At 43.1% G+C, this 19599-nt stretch overlaps 1 protein-coding gene across 1 annotated transcript; it reads right to left on the reverse strand.

Annotated features, from left to right (window-relative positions):
• Nucleotides 1–2338: 2338 nt before the first annotated feature.
• FBXO40 (F-box protein 40) lies at nt 2339–19013 on the reverse strand. Its single transcript, XM_068546649.1, has 4 exons — nt 19003–19013; nt 7793–7825; nt 4989–6899; nt 2339–2500 (listed from the first exon to the last, which is right to left on the reverse strand). The coding sequence occupies exons 2-4, from the start codon at nt 7793–7795 to the stop codon at nt 2339–2341; spliced, it is 2076 nt and encodes a 691-aa protein (XP_068402750.1). The 5' UTR covers nt 7796–7825; nt 19003–19013.
• Nucleotides 19014–19599: the final 586 nt, after the last annotated feature.

Genomic DNA, 19599 nt, shown 5'->3' on the forward strand with positions numbered 1-19599 from the left:
AAACCCAAAATGGATTTTCAGAAACTTCTTTCTCCATATAGGAAGGACTAGATTCAAAACACATGGAACTGAACCCTGGATCGGTTCCTTTTCTCCCACTTCACTGCTTAGCTGTCGCAGTTATTCATCTTCACTGAATAAAATCTTAGCTCACACTCTAGTTATATTTTTTAGAAAATGGTGCCTTATATACAAATGTGAAATATAAACCAAACAATAAGGATTAGGAAAAACAGAGTTACGTTACTGAATAGTACCAAGTGGCACATTATAATGGAAGATAAGCATACTTCTACTCTGGGATTTGCTCTAATGCCTTCTTGACTCTTCTCAGGGGTGTCATCTACTTCATCTATACCAGCTCTGGACCATGTTCAGAGGGAAAGCCAGGCAATAACAAACATTCATATTGACTAGACTCTTTTTTGTTGTTGTTGGTTAAATTCTTTGTTCTCTGCTTCCCCACAATGCCCATCCTCCTTTTCCCTTCTTTCTCACTTGCTGAGGACTGCTAGGAAAATGGCATCAATTAAGGAGAGAGGGTTAGGGTTAGGGCTAGGGCTAGGGTGAGGGTTAGGGTTAGGGTTAAGATAAATAGCTCAACCTTCCTGGCTTTAGCTATACCTGGAGAGCTGATAGGATATACTTTTTGCACTGTGACCCAAGGACGTGAAGCCACACCAAACAAACCAGCTCCATTTGGTTCCCAACTTAAAATCATCATGTGTCTAAAACCTATTTAGCAAAGAAAGAAGAGCTACATGAAATCATGACCATTGTAGATAACTAGGTGAGATAAGAATTTGCTGTACTAAAAAGCTTATCCTAATTTACTGCCATTGGCATGTCATTCTTTAGGGCAGTTGTTCTCAAGCAGGAGTGGTTTTGCTCCCAGAGGATTTTTAGCAATGTCTGGAGACATTTTTGGTTGTTATAGCTGTAGGGGTGCTACTGGTATCTATTGGATAGAGGTCAAGGATGTTGCTAAACATCCTACAACACATAGGACAGTCCCTTATGACAAAGAATTATCCAGTCTAAAATGTCAGTAGTTCCATGAAACCCTGCTTTAGGGGATGCCAGTATCTATTGTGTATTTTTATTTTACTTTTGTTCTCATAAGTTTTAACTATTTGTTACCAAAACCCAGAAGTGTCACACATTTTTGACAGAATGCAGTCATGGCCAGCAATAGGTAAGAGCAATTATAGGGAATCACTATGTTCAGATGTCTTCCTTCTCAAGATTCCCGATGGGGTACTCAAGTGATGTCTAGGACCTGGCGACTGGTACCACAGGAGCTGCAGTGGGCCTTGTCTGGACTTTTCCAGATGCGAGGTCTCCTTGGGCTACCCTGTGCATTCTGACATGACACTGAAGTTGGTGTTAGTGTCTCGTGATCATTTTCACTTAGCCCAGGGTGGTGCTGGCCCGTGCCTGTGGTCTCCCTAATCCAGCCGGATAATATAATTTTCAGAGGAAAAGAACCTTGACTCTCAAATCACTATTAAAATGTTTGAAAGTAGGCTCTGGCTTTTGGTCCTAATTTTCTCCATAAATATAATATCTCCTCTGGATTCTTCTTCATTTTCCAAGGCTGTCCTTCTATATGTTGCCAAGATTCTACACAACAATCTCATTCTAGGACCTCATTTCCACCTCTCATACTGTGGCCTTTGGTGTCCTCGAGGCTGTTGTGCTTAGCCTAGGTCTCTATTCTTTCAGGCTGTTTGGACTGTCTGGGCTTAGAGGCAGTGGGGCAACTAAAAAAAGCCCTGGACTTGACTGTCAAGACAACCCCAGGTCCAGAAACTTCAAACTGTGCCCTTCACCCTGGGTGCCCTGGGAGGCATGTCAGTCCCCATCCCTATAATGCCTACTCCATATCATTGAAAGTGCTTATAAACTGAAAAGCTCTCCACAAAAGCACAGGCCTGTGCTGGTTATGGAATTTCACGGCTCTCTCATCTCCTAAGGACTTGGACTCATCTTCCAAATGGCCTCAAGTCACCTATTTAAAATACTTCACAGACTGATTTATTTTAGAAAAAAAGTGGTGGTGGGGGGGGATAAGTTATCAGTATGGCACTATAGCAGTTATACAAGCCATGGCTTAGGAAATTCTTCGACCTTGTGCAGCTGCTCAGGTTTTGAAGGACATTGCATGTTCCAAAACACCCAGATAAGCATATTTGCAGTTTACAGAAGGAAGTCCTCAAAACCAAACTCTGTCGAACTTTCAGTAACCCTGAGTGGGAATCCAAGAATGGTGGCTTCTGAGCCTTTAGTAGGTGTGTCTTCCTCTTGGTCTGGCTTTAAAGGTGGTGACTAAAGTCTCTCAGGCCTGCTCACGGGGCTGACACATGCTGGTCAAAAGAATCGGGTCAGTCTTGTGTTCTACAACGTAGAAAGGACAGGACTTCAGGTGCTCAGACATGGAGGCAACTTCATTAAACTCCCAGCTCTTGATTTTGGAGAAGAGGCTGCTGAATTGCCAGATCTATGAGGAAAGAGAGAAGCTCCAAAGTAAACACTGGGGTGATAACCCTCAGGCCGGCTTTGTTTGAACAGTGTGGGGAAATGCCTTTCTGTTCTTCCTGTTCTTAGATTCCTGAGAGTATTTAGTGGCTGCAGCATACATTTGTTAGTCCTTTCTCCAGCATCCAATTCCTAGTTCCCCCTTCCAACTGATAATCATCCCAGCCAGCCATGTGTTGTGTGGAAATGACTAACACCAATCTGCTTATTGACATACACCCTTCCCCCATCCCCCACCTCCCCAGGAACAGTGGTTAGTTCTAGAATAGACATATGGTTCAAATCAGGACAACCAGTGCCAATGAGACTCTACTCCAGAACTTTTGTTTGTGATACCAAGAAGCAGAGTCTCTTTTCCCCTCTGTGCTTGAACTTGGAAGCTACAGTCTTAGGAGCTTCTGGCAGCCACCAGGGACCATGAAGGGAGAACTGTGTCTTAGAGTGGAGCCACAAGCGAGGAAGTAGAGATAAGAAATAGAGAGTAAAACGGTCATTTGGGGGCATTTTGAGCTGCTAGATCAAGCCATACCTGAAGCCATCACCTTTGCACTCTTCAGTTATATAGGCCAATAAATTCCCTTTATTGTTTGTCCTGTTAAGTTGGTTTTCTATTGCTTAAAACCAAAAGTATGCTAACTAATAAGAGTCTCACTAGAACAGAAACCTTAGGAGAAATCTAGAAGTCTGGCACTCAAATCCCTGTGGGCCTTTCCACCTAGGATGTGGTGGCAAAGCCACTAGTTTTAAAATCTGGCTACGAGGATAGGCATAATCTGATATCCTTCAACCTGATCATTTCACCCTCAGTTTCTTGTCATTGTTACTATATAAGAAAAGTGTATCCTGTGATCTTGGAACTATTTCCCTTTGTACTTTAAAAGGCCATTTTAATATGAGCATTCTTTAGCTCCATCTAAATTCTCTTTCTTCCTTTCTGCAAGGAAATTAGTTTGTCCCAAATGATATTTAAGAGTGGTCAGCAATCACTGAATTGGGAAAAAATGTGAGCCAAAAAATAATGAAATTTCTAGTATGTAACTTAAATTATTTGCATTTGATTTTACAGAGGAAGATATTAGGTAGTTCTAGATGATACATTGTATCTTGGCGATACAGTTCCCAAAGGCAGGGTCTTAGTCTCATTCATGTTTATCCCTAACACATGGTTGGTTGGCAGTCATTATCTAACACATGGATTGCAGGCATGGATTCAAGCATGAATTCATGAGAGAGAGTCTGATAATTATTTTTTGAAGAAGACTGCCCCGGGAATAAATAATAGAAAATATGCAAGATGTTTTAGACATAATCAATAAAAATAGATGTAAACATCTCCTAACTCCCCAATACCAGTTTGCATATACCCACATACTGGGAAGAGACTCAACAGTGAGATTTTGGAATTATTGACCTAAATGGGCATCGTAAATTTGTGATTCACATTACCAATATATGTACCATAAGAGAGGATGCTACGGCACCTTGGATATGACGAATTGGGAGTTTCACTTCTATACAGTACAAGCCAATAGAACTTATAATACAGTTAAGCAAGCCTAACCTGATTGGGAAAAGGGAACAAGGTTTTTCCAAAGGGAAAGATTCTTTGATCTATACAGCAGAGTTTTTTAAAAAAATTAAATAAGCATTTGAACCAGGGGAAATCAGTGGACCAAATTATTTTAGAATTTCAAAATGAATTCAACAGGGGCAAAACTTGTTTGTAAATAAATTAGTTGACATAGGGCTGAGGAGAATTTGTTGGCATATGGTATCAGTTGGAGTCCAGGCAGAAAACAGATGGCACGCTCAAACTGGGTAATCTGAAGAGAATTTTATAAAGGAATGATATACAAATGTGTGGGCAGGGTATAGAAAACCCAGGCTAGTAACAATCTAGAGTGTTACTACCCTAGGCCTGAAAGGGAGGAAGGAAGTCAATGGAACCCAGAATCGGTAACCTGTGTGGAGAGAGCCATCAGATACAGCTGGAGGGACATGGCCAGTGCAAAATGTCGTGCAGGGGAGAATGCATGCAGGGAGGAAGCCAGAAGAATAGCTATGTCACCCTCACTCTTCTCCCTCCTGGCCATCTCCTGCTGATACACTCCCGTTAGATTAGCCCAACTGGAAGCTGGAGGGCAGGGGAGCTGGTTAAGCTAGTCTGTAAAGATCAGCCTCTTGGGGGACAGATCACGATGGAGAATGGATCCTGTGAGCAAACGGAAGACATGCAGGACACATACATAAATAGGCATTACCATTTGTATTGCCATTTTTATGTTTATGGGTCTGTCTCCTCTACTATGCTGACCTCCTTGAGTTCATAGACTGTGTTTTATTCCCAGTAACCTAGTACAATCTCAGTGCCTAGTACACTGCTTGGTGCACAGAAGGCCCTTAGTAAATACTTGTTGAATGAATGAATAAGTGAATGACTATTTACTTGCCTTTCTGTGAACTCTCCACGAGGTGCCTCCATGGGAATACCTCTTCTTCTTCCACTGCAGGAGGACCATCCCTCTCTCTTGTAACAAAGTGGCACAGATATTCCTCATCAGCACGGACACCTGGGAGAGCTGGGATAGGCTGACGCTGTCTAAGAACCCAGCAATGTACTGCAAAACCTCCAGGGGCAGGCTGGTTAGAGAATTCTGGCTTTTTCCTTCACGGCCTGAGAGATGGCTGTTCCCTCCCTCACTCAGCTCTGAAGCAACCTCCGGCTTGATGGCAAAGGTCTTGAGCTCCTGACTATAGATTACTTTTGCCTTTTGCCCTGGGGGACAGAAATGGTTTTGAATAAAGGTACATCCCAAGTAGGCAAGGGGGCATCGGTGCTGGAACCAACCATTGAGACATGACTGAATGTCTGTGTGGACATTCTTGAAATGTAGGGGGAATTCATCCCTCCTGAAGAATTTGTTGCAAGTGAAAGTAAAGGCAGAACTGCTCTTGTTGTGTCTCCTGGTCACACACTCACTGTGGAGCTCCATATGGAGCCCATTCAGGTTGGCAGTGGTTAGAAGGTCAGCCAGCACCGTCCTGGAGGAAAATTGTTCTGGCTCAAAACTGTATGTCTGTGTAGCAAAATCCATGAACAGCCCATCAATGCTCCTGGATTCAGAGATGACATGACCTTTGAGTTCTCTTTCCAGAGCACACAGCAGGGTGGTCTTGATGAGATCTGATTTGGGCAGGTCCTCCACAGTGATCCCTAAATCCAAAGTATCTACTGCCTTGTGTTCACTTGGCCTACAACTCGACAAGGTGTCTCTGAAGTGAGCCCGCTTCCAGCAGTAGCTCACGGGAACTTTGAAGGTGTAAACAGTCTTCACTTCCTGAGCCTCAAGTTTGCCATAAACAAAGTCTCTCTCTTTAGGTGTACAAGCAGGCAACTGACCAAAGTGAATAAGCATCCTCCCATTGTGCACCAGGTACATATTATAGTCCTTTGCATCCATAGCTGTTTTCAGTCTTTCCAGAACACCATCCTGCCAAGGGGCAAGCCCTGACTTTTCTATGGCTGCATGAAAGTCCCGCTGCTTCTGGTCTTCCTGTGTCTCTTTCCCTTTGGCAGCGCTCTCTTCTACTGTGTTGTTGCTGCTGGAAATCTGTTCTTTCTCTGGGCCGTCCCTGCTCGTGCCCTCACTGCTCACTGATGAGCTCGTTAAAGCAGAGGCCGCGTGCTCTTTGCTGAACATATTTTCCCACTTGTCAAACTTGGCTAGGTCCATCCCTTCTTTGGTTTTGGCTAATACCTCTCGTTCTTCTTGACTCAGCTCTGCCACCTCTCCGTTGGTGGTTGACAGAGAGCCGCTTGTTACCAAACCAGCATCTGCTCCGCCCACCGCTCCTTCCATTTCCTTCCAGCTGGCTTCACCATTCATGGTAGGTTCCTCTTCCATGGGTTCTCTAGCTTCTGGGAAAAGTTCTACCATTTTCAGAGATCTAAAGAGGACCTTCTGGTCTTGGAGGGCCAGGGCTGTGTCCAAGCACTCCTCATTGGGGGTCTCTTTCATGATGTTCTCGTGAAGGGCTGTTTCAGAGTCCACGTTTGGCCAGCGGTTCCACTCCATCGAGCAGCAGACCACGCTGGCGGGGCACACTTGCAGGTGCTTGGCCAGCTTGTGGCGGGAAATGGAAAGGGGGCAGCCAGATTCGGAGTTGAGGCACGGAACCTGCTCTAAAGGGCACAGGAGCTCGTGCTCTGCCTCTTTGCACGTGTGGAAGGTAGCGCCGCAGGACAGGTGGCAGTTTATCACCAGGCAGGAGACACCAGGCTCCACAGGCATGTGGCAGTGACGGTTGAAGCATCTGTCACAGTGCCTGTGCTGCCCTGGTGGAGGCCTGCGCGCCCTACGCTGGAGACACCAAAGGCAAGGGGAAAGAGAAAACAAATGACTGCTGGAAGAGAAGCTCTATGCATTTCTGTGAGTGTTTAAGTTTTAATTGACTTATTTCCTGTTTATTCATGTTTATTGTAGGAATCTTGAAAAATATAGAAAATCATAAGAAGAAAGCAAAAACACTCATAATCCCACAACCTAGAAATAACAGCTATCAATACTCTTCTCTTTATTTTCCAATAGTTTATTCTATGCATTAGCTGTGTTGAGAATAGAAAAAAAACAAAGGTGAAAGTAATGGGCTACAAGGTTGACAATTGCTGTTATTGAGTTGTGGGTTGTGGAGGATTTATATGACACAGTTAATACTATGAATACAATTTTGCATTCCACTTTAACTTGCTATTATGACCTGTCTAGGCTGTTTTATTAATTTTTCTTTGCAAACTTTCTTCATAATGGCAGTGTAACATTCCAGAATGAGTGTTCTGTCATTCATTTAACAAACTACCACTAGGGGGTATGCTGGGAGGACATGGGGCATGTCTGATTGTGTTCACATCTTGGTCCCCAGCACCTGTCACAGGACCTGGACCATTGTAAGCACTCAGTAATATTTGCTGAATGAAGGAATTGTAGGCCATTTAGATTATACCTGGATTTTTTGCTTTTTCATATGTAAAATTTTACTAAAACTCTTTGCTCACAGATCTTTCTCAGGTCTCTGCTTTCCCCCTATTCTGTGTCGGTTTCTTCTAGGTTCTGCTCTAGCATCTCTGGTTTGGCAAAAAGCCAATATATATCATCAGACCAAAAGGATAAATCTGCCAGATGCTTGGGCTACAGGCTAAATGAAGCCAGACCTGGACCTGTGAAAGGTAAAGTTCCAATAAACACCTGGTACTTACCATAGCTTCCAAATTTCTTCTTGCTTTGTAACTCTAGGGGAAAATATAAAAATACAAATATGAATGATTAGTAAGAAAAGTATTTTATCTGTTTTAACAGGGGCCAAAGAGACTTCACGTATTCTTCCACCACCCTGGAGGTAAGTGTCCTGGTCCACATTTTGCAGTCAAATATACTCTACCGAGATACAACAATTGTTAACATTTTGCCCCTTTCACTTTCTCTCTCTCTCAACAAACACACACACACACACACACACACACACATTTTTTGCCAAACCACTTGAAGTTGCTGATGTCATGACACTTCATCTGTAAGTACTTTAGCATGTGTTTCCTAAGAATAAAGACATTTTTTTTGTAACTACAGTAACATTATCTCACCTAAGAAAACTAAAAATAATTTTCTAATATCATGTAACATGCTGTCTATATTCAAATTTCCCCAATTATCCCCAAAATATCTTCTGTACTTTTTAAAAAACAACTCAGTTTTGAACCAGGATCCCTTTAAGGTTAATTTATTACATTTGTTTGTTAAATCTTTTTAGCCTCTTTTCATCTGGAAAATCCCCCTCAACTTTTCTTTTTTAGAATAGACAGCCTTAAATCTCAAGGAAATTGTATGCTACTTCATTGATGTATTCATTTGTTCATCCATTCATTCAACAAACGTTTTTGATTACCTACTATGTACCAGTAAGTGAGCATAAGGGTCACCTGGACTGCTTGTTAAAGTGGCTTTAAACACTATTGTTCATTAGAATCAGCTGTGATTCTTGTTAAATATATAGATCCCTCCATTTCATTTCTTTTTATGGCTGAGTAATATTCCATTGTATATATGTGCCACATCTTCTTTATTCATTCATCCGATGATGGACACTTAGGTTGCTTCCATGTCCTGGCTATTGTAAATAGAGCTGCAATGAACATTTTGGTACATGACTCTTTTTGAATTATGGTTTTCTCAGGGTATATGCCCAGTAGTGGGATTGCTGGGTCGTATGGTAGTTCTATTTGTAGTTTTTTAAGGAAACTCCATACTGTTCTCCATAGTGGCTGTATCAATTTACATTCCCACCAACAGTGCAAGAGTGTTCCCTTTTCTCCACACCCTCTCCAGATGGGAATAAAGACACAGACCTACTAAAGAATGGACTTGAGGATATGGGGAGGGGGAGGGGTGAGATGTGACAGGGTAAGAGAGTGTCATGGACATATATACACTACCAAATGTAAAATAGATAGCTAGTGGGAAGCAGACGCATAGCACAGGGAGATCAGCTCAGTGCTTTGTGACCGCCTGGCGGGGTGGGATGGGGAGGGTGGGAGGGAGGGAGATGCAGGAGGGAGGAGATATGGGAACGTGTGTATATGTGTAGCTGATTCACTTTGTTATAAAGCAGAAACTAACACACCATTGTGAAGCAATTATACTTCAATAAAGATGTTTAAAAAAAAATATAGATCCCCACTGTTCAATATGGTAGCCACTGGCCACATGTGGCTATTTAAATTTAAATTAATCAAAATGAACTAGAATTAATAATTCAGTGCCTCAAGTCATATTAGCTACACTTCAAGTGATCAGTAGCTACTCTATTGGACAACACTGCTCTAGATGCTGGCTGCACCCCTGACCTGAGCGAAGGGTGTATCCTGGAATTTACATTCTTAACACATTCCCCATCTGACTCATGCACTATAAGTGTGAAAGAGGGATCACGCCAGAATCCCTCTTAGGGTATAGAGGGATACCCCATACCCTAATAGTCAGCCTGACCATCAGTAGCTTCAGGGCTAACTAGAAGATTAATCAGACAGAGAGGGAGCTGAGCAGAGTGGAAAGGCTGTGAGGGTAGGACTGAGATGGAGCAGAATAGGATCAGGCAAAGAGCACATCTTTTGGATGCAAGAGTCTAGCTACTTGATCTTTTAACATACAATTTAACATTCAGGTAGGCTCCTGCCATATTCCAGATCACTCCTGGGGGGAAAAAGCCCATTATGGACTTGTAGAAATTCATAAATGTTAGGCTCAAGCATCTAGAATTATTTGGTACCCAATAAGGAACCATTTACCATTGTAATTGGGGTGTTAACCAGTAGTAGTGGAAGAATGGAGTGGAAAGACCTAGAGTTAGAAACTGCTATGTAGAGAACATGATGGAGGCTGAGATTGTGAGACTGATGACAGTAGAAATAGGCAAGATGAGACAGACAGGAGACATTACAAGGGAGGATCAACTAACATTTTTGTTTCTGGCTGGAGATGGGGGAAGAAGAAGAGTCAAAGGTGATGCCAAGAAGGTGAACTAAGAAGAGAGAATGTTGGGTGTAATTCTGAGAAAAATAGAGGTCTAAGGAGGGAACTGTTTTGGGAAGAAAAATGGGTCCAGCGAGTGTAATACAAGTTGCTTTAGGTGATGACAGATCATGTGGGTGGGAAGATGAGGGGTTAGAATATAGAGGTGCAGACTTGAGAATTATCCACTTAAAAGTAAGAGGAAGCCATAACTGGGGAAGTGAGAACACAGAATAGAAATCTGAGCCATGAAGGTCAAGGCTAAGTATGACCACTTAGGGGACAATAAGAAGAAGCAGAGCCAGAGAAGGAGAGACCAGTGAGCTAAGAGAGTCAGGACTATGTTGCCAGATGTAAAGGAAAGGGTGAGTGATGGCCTCCAATGCTGCTGTGAGGTTAAGAACAGGGATGACAATGCCACTGCTCATGGCAGGTCCCCAAAGAACTCTTGCCAGAGCATTTGCATTTCAGCTGTGAGGTGGGACCCTTGGCCATTCAAAATCTAGTGTTTGTTTGGAGTCGAGGAGAAAGCTATTAAGCACACACTCCAATGTTGGCAGGGCCTGTGCCCTGGCTGGGAGAATGTGATCATCTGCTTTCTATTCATAACAGACATTCATCAAGAATAGACTCTGGATGACTCAGGGTCCCCTGTTGGTTTTTAGGTGGGGAAGAAGAGGCAGATCACAAATGGAGTAAGGTTATGTGAAAAAAGCTAACAGCACCAGGAATGTCCAACTTCATATTTGCCAACCGGGTTCTGTCACAAAGTTGAGCCCAGTTTCCAGCAAGGGCAAAGCAGCGCTGGCTAGTTCTGTGCACTCAATGTATGTAGTGAGAACTCTGCCCCTATCAGCAGGCATGTGTCTGGCTGGAGGGACAATAGTGATGAACTCTAAGCCCAGTCATTTCTTTTTCTCCCTCTTCTTCCTCTTCCTCTTCCTCTCCTTCTCCTTCTTCTCCTTCTTCTTTTTTTAATTGAAGAATAGTTGATTTACAATGTTGTGTTAGTTTCAGGTGTAGAGCAAAGTGATTCAGTTATATATACATCTATATCCATTTTTTTTCAGATTATTTTCCCTTATAGGTTATTATAAAATATTGAGTATAATTCCCTGTGCTACACATTAGGTCCTTGTTGCCAATCATTTCTTATCCTTCAGCATTATAAAGATGGTTCTTAGCAACAGCATTATTGAAGCTGGGAACATTTGTGGTGGAGTCTTATTGCTCTCCATCTCTTTGAGGTTATATGAAAATATTCCTTTAAGAGGAAAGAAAAGCAATGCAGGCAGGCAACAAAGATGCTGTTGCTTTATGTTGCTATTTAAAGATCTTCTGCCAGGCTCTGGAGCTACCCCAGATGAGTGACTTTGAGAGAAGGCATGGGCTGAGCAGAAAGACACTGAGTGGAGATGACTTTGTGGAGACATTTGGCAGCGGAGGAAAGGAGAAAGACAAATATAGCCTAAGGGCATAAAAAAAATCACATCTGAACCTTTTGTTGTATATCTGGGGGAAATCTTTCCCACTGAGATAAAGGACAATCCAAAATTGTTGATAGTCTAATTATTGTTGGAGAAACAGTGTAACCAATCATCCTGGTTTGCCTCCGTCGGGTCTCTCCTGGTTTGAGCACTGAAAGTCCCAGGTCCCAGGAAACCTCTTATTCCCAGGCAAACTTAGACAGCTGATTGGTCACCTTAGATTGGAGTCAGCTGGTGTTGCCTCAATTTAATCAAATTAGATTTATCATTGGTTGTCTTGTGACATGAGATGCCCTGTTCTCCCAATTTCTGTTCCTGTGCAGTGACTGGATCCTTATCCTCCATGGGGTCTGTCTGACTTTCCCAGATGGAGTGATTTCTCCATTTTGGATGTCATAGTGGAAGAGAAATAAAATATTAGTGTTTAACATGTGCGTTTACATAACATCTCATTTAATCCTTACAATAATAATGTGAGGTGGGTATTACCATCTCCAGTTTACTGATAAGGACACTGAGGCACAAAGAAGCCTAAGTTTGTCTGGCTTCAAACTCTACTGTCTGCTACCTCACACTGTGTCCGTCAGAGACCCATAGAGACATTTGTGGTCCATCTCCATGATTTGGGGAGAATGCAAGCCCATGGCTAGAGTCTGTAAGGGGAAAGCCTTTTTTCCCCCAGTTGGGGCACAGAAAGGTGTCTACCTGTATAATCTTTCCAAATTGTAGAGAAGCTGGATGCTTCACATTAGGAAGCACCTCCATGCCTATGATGAAGTTTATTTTTTTGGTCCCCCTCTGGACCACAACCCATACTGTGCCCTTCTGAATAGAGGAAACAAGAAGACTGCGCAGGTCCCATGCCTTTGCATTTCAGGGAATACAAATGTGGCAGGGAAGATTTTTAAGGTTAAAAATCTGCACTATAGGGACTTCCCTGGTGGCTCAGTGGTTAAGAATCTTCCTGCCAATGCAGTGGACATGGGTTCGATCCCTGGTCCAGGAAGATCCCACATGCTGCAGAGCAACTAAGCCTGTGCACCTCAACTACTGAGCCTGTGCTCTAGAGACCACGAGCCACAACTACTGAGCCCGTGTGCCACGACTACTGAGGCCTGCGCACCTAGAGCCCATGCTTTGCAATGAGAGAAGCCACTGCAATGAGAAGCCCACACACTGCCACGAGGATTAGCCCCCCATCGCCGTAACTAGAGAAAGCCCACTCGCAGCAACGAAGACCCAAGGCAGCCAAAAATAAATTAATTAATTAATTAAAAACAAACAAATTTTCAGGTGTTTATCTGCCATTATCGTTAAAAAAAAATCTGCACTATAATATGGAGTCTGACATTTAAAATGAAATACCTACCAAATCAAAGCATATAGATTACAGAAACTCTTCACTGTGAAAAAGCTGACAAAATTCTTTGCCTGAAACAGAGTATGGTTATCCAGGTGACATTTTCCCCTTCAGTTTCTATGCCCCTATATTCACCTTTAAATTCTTGCTTCCTGTCTGAAAAGGCAGTACATACATTCCCTCCTCTTAAAAATGAACTTCAATCAAGTCTATGGCCAAAAAAACACTCTCCCCAAAATATGTTTGTTTTTTTTTAATGTACCATTTTGACCATTTTTTTAACATAAATTTATTTATTTGTTTGTTTATTTATTTATTTATGGCTGTGCTGGGTCCTCATTGCTGCACACGGGCTTTCTCTAGTTGTGGCGAGTGGGGGCTACTCTTCGTTGTGATGCACGGGTTTCTCATTGTGGTGGCTTCTCTTTGCAGAGCACGGGCTCTAGGCGCGTGGGCTTCAGTAGTTGTGGCACGTGGGCTCTAGAACGCAGGCTCAGTAGTTGTGGTGCACGGGTTTAGTTGCTCTGCAGCATGTGGGATCTTCCTGTACCAGGGCTCAAACCCGTGTCCCCTGCATTGGCAGGCGGCTTCCCAACCACTGCACCACCAGGGAAGCCCCCAAAATTTGTTTTAAAGTTCTCCTGTCTAGAGGAGACAAAGTAATATAATTTAGACTTAAATAGTTGAGAGAGCTGCACAGAACTAGATTTTACTGATTGTACTGTATGAAGTTTAACTAGAATATGAGTAGGTAGAAGGACCAGGTGCGTGAGTTTGGGGGATGAATATTTCTTTAAAGAAATAGAGGAGAATTTAGAAATTGTCAGGGGAGCAGACACTATTTGACGCAGGTTGTGGTGCTTTGCGGATCACTCAGAAAGGAGTAAGTTAATAAGCAAAGGCAAGTCAACTAGAATAGTGGTCCTTAAAATGTGGTACCTAGACCAATAGCATCAGAATTACCTGGGAACTGGTTAGAAATGTACATTATTGGGCCCCACCTAATCAGACCTACTGAATCAGACCTACCAGCTGATTCTACTGTAAGTTCAAGTTTGAGAGCTAGATGAGCCTGATATTGTGCCCCAATCACAAAGAAACTACTGCCCAGTTAGGTGGGAAGGCCTAGGAGAAAGATCTGTAAAGGCAGTTGGCAAATCTATCCATTTCTTTCAATCTCCACCACCAGGCCCAGGTCCAAGCACCATCATCTCTCAACCAGTCTGGAGAAACGGCCTTATAATCAGTCTTACTTCTCCCATTTTGATGCCCATTCATCAGCAGAAAGAGTGATTTTAACAACTTTTTTTTTTTTTTTTGCTGCATTGGGTCTTTGTTGCTGTGCGCGGGCTTTCTCTAGTTGCAGTGAGCAGGGCTACTCTTCATTGCGGTGCACAGGCTTCTCATTGCGGTGGCTTCTCTTGTTGTGGAGCACGGGCTCTAGGTGCGTGGGCTTCAGTAGTTGTGGCACATGGGCTCAGTAGTTGTGGCTTGCAGGCTCCAGAGCGCAGGCTCAGTAGTTGTGGCGCACGGGCTTAGTTGCTCCGCGGCACGTGGGATCTTCCCGGACCAGGTCTTGAACCTATGTCTCCTGCATTGGCAGGCGGATTCTTAACCATTGCGCCACCAGGGAAGTCCCAGCAACTTTTAATTTTAGATCATTACTTCCCTGCTTAAAATCTTTAGGGGATTCTATCCCATCACAAGGAATAAGCTCTGATGTCCTTTTCTTGGCCCACAGGGCCCTACATGAACGTCCCTTGCTTGCCTCTTTTACCTCACCTCTCGCCCTTGAGCACTTAGCTCCAGCCTTGCTGCTCATTCCTCATTCCTGTACTTGTTCTTTCTCCCAAGAGAATTCTTCCCTTGCTCTTTAATTGCTTATGGGTTCCTTCTTGCTATTCAGATTTCACCTTACCTACTACCTCCACAGAGTTCTTACCTGACACACCCAATCTAAAGTAAATTAATGAGGGAATTCCCTCGTGGCCCAGTGGTTAGGACTGCTCTTTCATTGCCGAGAGCGCAGGTTTAATCCCTGGTCAGGGAATTATGATCCCATAAACCGCACGGAGCGGCCAAAAAAATTAAAAAATAAAAATAAAATAAAGTAAATTAATGAACACTCTCATGTTCTGCTGAGTAATTTTTGACAAGTTATTGAATCTCCCTAAAGGTAATTTATTCATCCATAAAATGGGGCTCATCATAACCCATAGGATTGTGTGAGGATCAAATGAGATAGGGAACGTGTCTAGTGTACAAGAGTCACTCAAGTGTTCATCCTTCCTCTATCAGGAAGGTCATTCTCATGGTTACTACCCTTGTCCAGACCTTATTTCTTCCCATTACATCACTCCCAGAGCCCTTGGCTGGTTGTTCAATTTTTAGTTCTCCCCCACTCCAATGGATCTTACATACACTGCCAGCTTAGTCATCCTCAAACCCCATTAAAAAAAAATCTTACCTCACTCCTTTAAGGATGTGAATCTCCCTAGTTTCCCCCACTTTTAGCCCCTTGTAATCACCACAAAGCAGTCATTTCTTTAGCACTTAGGAATTCAAATAGTACAGTATCAGGCCCGGAGGACCTTTCAGATGCCCCCAAGGCAACTTGAAGGCCTCTTTGCTTCCCAGGCCTCAAGTTCATAATTTTAATTGTTTACCTACATTAGTTTGTTCATTAATTTGACAAGGAAGGTTTTGGACTTCCCTGATGGTGCGGTGGTTAATAATCCGCCTGCCGGTGCAGGGGACACAGGTTCGATCCCTGGTCCGGGAAGATCCCACATGCCGCGGAGCAACTAAGCCCGTGTGCCACAACTACTGAGCCTGTGCTCTAGGGCTCGCGAGCCACAGCTACTGAAGCCTGCGTGCCTAGAGCCCGTGCTCTGCAACAAGAGAAGCCACCGCAATGAGAAGCCCGCGCACCGCAACAAGGAGTAGCCCCTGCTCGCCGCAACTAGAGAAAGCCTGCGCGCAGCAACGAAGACCCAACACAGCCAAAAATAAATAAATAAATAAATAAATAAATAAATAAATAAATAAATAAATAAATAAAAAAGGTTTCAATTGAGACTTGTCTCCTCTCTTGCGACTGACTCTGGGTGTTGGTACAGCCCGAGGGAAGTTGCTGTGATGGTGTGAGTGGTGAGCGACCTGACGAAGGGCATAAACGGAACAGAAGTGCTGTGACCCATGGAATGTGTGCAGGCTGTGAAAGGAGCTCTGACTGGAATATCAACGGAGGGTGGGAATGCCCCAGGAGGGATACAGGAATGATTTCTGAGGCACTGAGAGTGAGTACAGCTAACACGGCTCCCAGCACTCCATCAGCCTTCAGTGAAGGATTGGATTGGATGGAGTTGAACAGGACCCTAAAGAAGGCAGCATTTGAAACACCTGTGAGAGCAATTTGAGACCTTTAGGAGGAAGGGATAATGATGTCAGATATATGCTAATTTGTGGTTTTTTTTTGTTGTTTTGTTTTAAAGGAAGAAAAAGAAATGTTTTCAACTTTATTAGGTTAATGTTGCCTTAACTGAATGGAAAAGACTCAGTGGACTCCAGTTATAACAGATACTCTGAATGCTGCCAGAATTGTTTGCAGGAGGTTACACTTGTTCTCAACACTTACAGTCATAGAATCAGAAATCTGGATCAGATAGATAAACAGAAATCCTCTGCTCTGGAGCTTCTCAAACTTCAGTGTGCATAGGAATCACCTGGGCAATCTTTTTTGAAATGCAGCTTCTGATCTGGTAGAACAAACGGTCTAGGAAAGGGTCTAGGTTAAACTCTTCATTTTTTACAAGAGAAACTGAGGCCCAGAGAAGTAATGTGTCTTGCTTATGCTCCCACAGTCTCTGACTCTAATCACATGCTTTTCTTTTTTCTACTTCACCTTGATAGTTTACTGAGAAATTCTGTAGAAACCACAGTGCCACACAGAGCTACCTGCATGACGATGACCAAGGGCATGTGGGCAGCTTAGATGGTACCAAGGGCAAAGCAGGACAAGGCCTGGAAGAATGAGGAAGAGGTGGTGACCAAGTGTCACTGGCCAAAAAGGTCATGAGAAGGCATAAAGCAGGTATATTTAAATCACTGACTCAAGCACTAGAGAATGCAATTAACAGAAAATAGTTTTAACGTTCTTCACTATAAAGTTAGTAGGCAATCAGGGTTGGTGTCAGGGAGATATTTTTAGGCAAGGGGCCCTCCCAGCACCCCTCACATGATGCAGCGACTATTTTGCCTCCTCATGTGGCTAGCCCTGGCAATAATTATTTATTCCTGAGCTTTAACTTTAGTGGAAGTGACAAGGTCAAGAGTTAAAGGACAGAGATTAACTGTTAACCTATTAACCAGCCAATTAATTTGTTACTTTAATTATACATTGTTAATCTGTTTCCCTGCTATGGAGATACTTAATTCTATGGAAAGAAAATGTATAAAGTTAAATATTAAAGTAATCCCTTTGCATCTTGAGATTTTAACACAACCAGTTGGCTGAGGATAATTCCCACATCTGGTCCCATAATCCTGGGCTTTCAGGCTATGATTTCAGCCCTTTCACTATACCCTAAAAACCATCCGCCCTCAAATCTATTCAACCTCACCATCTGCAGTTCTGTACCTACACTAGAAATCTCTCTACCTTTAAACTTTCTAGTTATTTAATTAGCTAGTTAATTCTCATATCTTGTACTTATATTATTAGTTTCAGTGTTTTAAATTACTGTTTTGTATTGGCCAAGAAAGTGCAAACTAGATGGATTATTTAGGAGTAGCTCTGAGTCAGCCGGTCTGGTTGGTTACTGCTAAGCTAACATGCCCATCTTGCTAGGAAAGTACCCGGTATACCCCTTGAAGACCTTTGTGCCATGGAAACTCTGACAAAATTAAATGAAGTTAGGCAATTATACACAGTGCATTTGATTGTGCCTAGCAAACAGGCATAATTATAACCCAGACACCTATAGCAGAGCTATGGGATGCATCTGGAGGTTACAGAGGCAGGCAAGAAGGAACCAGGAGTTAAGGTGTCTGGTGGTAGGTCTCCTTTTACTTGACATTGGTGGCTTTAGCCTGTACACTGCAACGTTCAGAGTGTACAGAATCCCTTTTGCTGCACAGGCCACTTCCTAGGATGTCCTTAGCTGAACTTTTAACTATATAACACTAAAGCCAGGTCCAGAGGAAAACAGGAAAATAAACACTGCTCCCTTATCCCTGCCAATTTGTTTGTGCATGCAACACTATGCTGTTATTCCCAAAGCTAGAAATAACCTATCTACACTTGAAAGTGTTTGACTCCTCAAGTATCATTAATCATTTTACTTTTGTCCCCCTGGATTTGCAAGTTTCAAATTTGTGATAATTTTTGGTTTGCATGCGTATACCATTTTTCAACTTGTAAAATACTTTCACTTCTATTCCATAGATGCATTTGGATTCAAGAGAGCTGGGGAGGAGTGAGTCATGTTTAGGGAATATTGTTAAAAAAAAACAGGTTTTAAACTCTGCAGGCAGAATTTAAATAATATATGCAGTGAATACAACTGTGCTAAATTAACTGGTAGAGTGACACAGGTGATGGAATTTAAAGTACATGAGAACGACTTGCAGTTAACATAGCAAATGTTGATTGGGGAAAGATCACAACATTTGGACTTCAGAAAACAGAAATCCTGGGTTCTGGGCCTTCCACCTATTTCCTCACCACCTCCTCCCCGCCGCCATCCTGAACCCCCATCAATACTGTGTAACCTTAGACATAGCACATAACCACTATGGTTGATTTTAGAAGAAAGAGCCTAAGCTGTTAGAAAGCAGGTCATCTCTTCCTGCTCTAAGATTTTAGATTCAAAGCAGGAATTTACCTATGGCTGGGTCTCATTCTCAGTGCTAACCTTTTCTCCCCCATATGTAACTAATTTGCTTAACAACCCTCTTACTCAGAGCAAAAAGGTGATATGCCACTCAGCCTCTGCCTCCATGTTCACCACTCTAAATTTCCCCTTGATGAACCTGCCCACATGGAAAAGCTTACCTTAATGGCATGGGCTGAGTCAGCATCTGCTGCACTTGTGTCCCTTGATGGTGAGCACGTAGATTGCCGGAGGTGGCTCGGCGTGCATTGGCTGCAGCAGAGGACAGAGTTTTGTCGAGGAGGTAGGGAAAGGAGAAAAAACTTCAACAGAAATCGTTCAAGTGTTTTGAAGTTAAAAATAAAACTATATCACAAGGGGCAATGTGAACAGGCTCAGCTTACGATTTTTTCTTTCTCCTGTATTTGCCCACACTCCGTCTCTGTTGGAGTGGCAGTTAGCAGGGGAAGCCGGAAGGCAAGTGGGGTTTTATATCAATGGGTTTTCTTTCCCTTGAGGAAGAAGGAAAATCCTTGTAAGAAGAATCATTTCAAGGCCCGAGCAGCCTCTCAAGGTCCTGTGCATGTGGTTGGCAGATCCATCTGTGCCCACAGTGGCTGGTGGAGCACTCAGGACACGCTGCAGCTCTAATTATAACCGTGCCTTCACCTAAACCTATCACTGGCTGAGGCAGCAACTTGTGTAAGTGACATGTGGTCCTGTTTCTGTTTCTCCTATTTCTTGCCATGACAAGTGGCTGTCCTCTCCTGGCCCTCTTC

The sequence above is a fragment of the Eschrichtius robustus genome, chromosome 6, assembly GCF_028021215.1.
Source record: "Eschrichtius robustus isolate mEscRob2 chromosome 6, mEscRob2.pri, whole genome shotgun sequence".
Taxonomy (NCBI): domain Eukaryota; kingdom Metazoa; phylum Chordata; class Mammalia; order Artiodactyla; family Eschrichtiidae; genus Eschrichtius; species Eschrichtius robustus.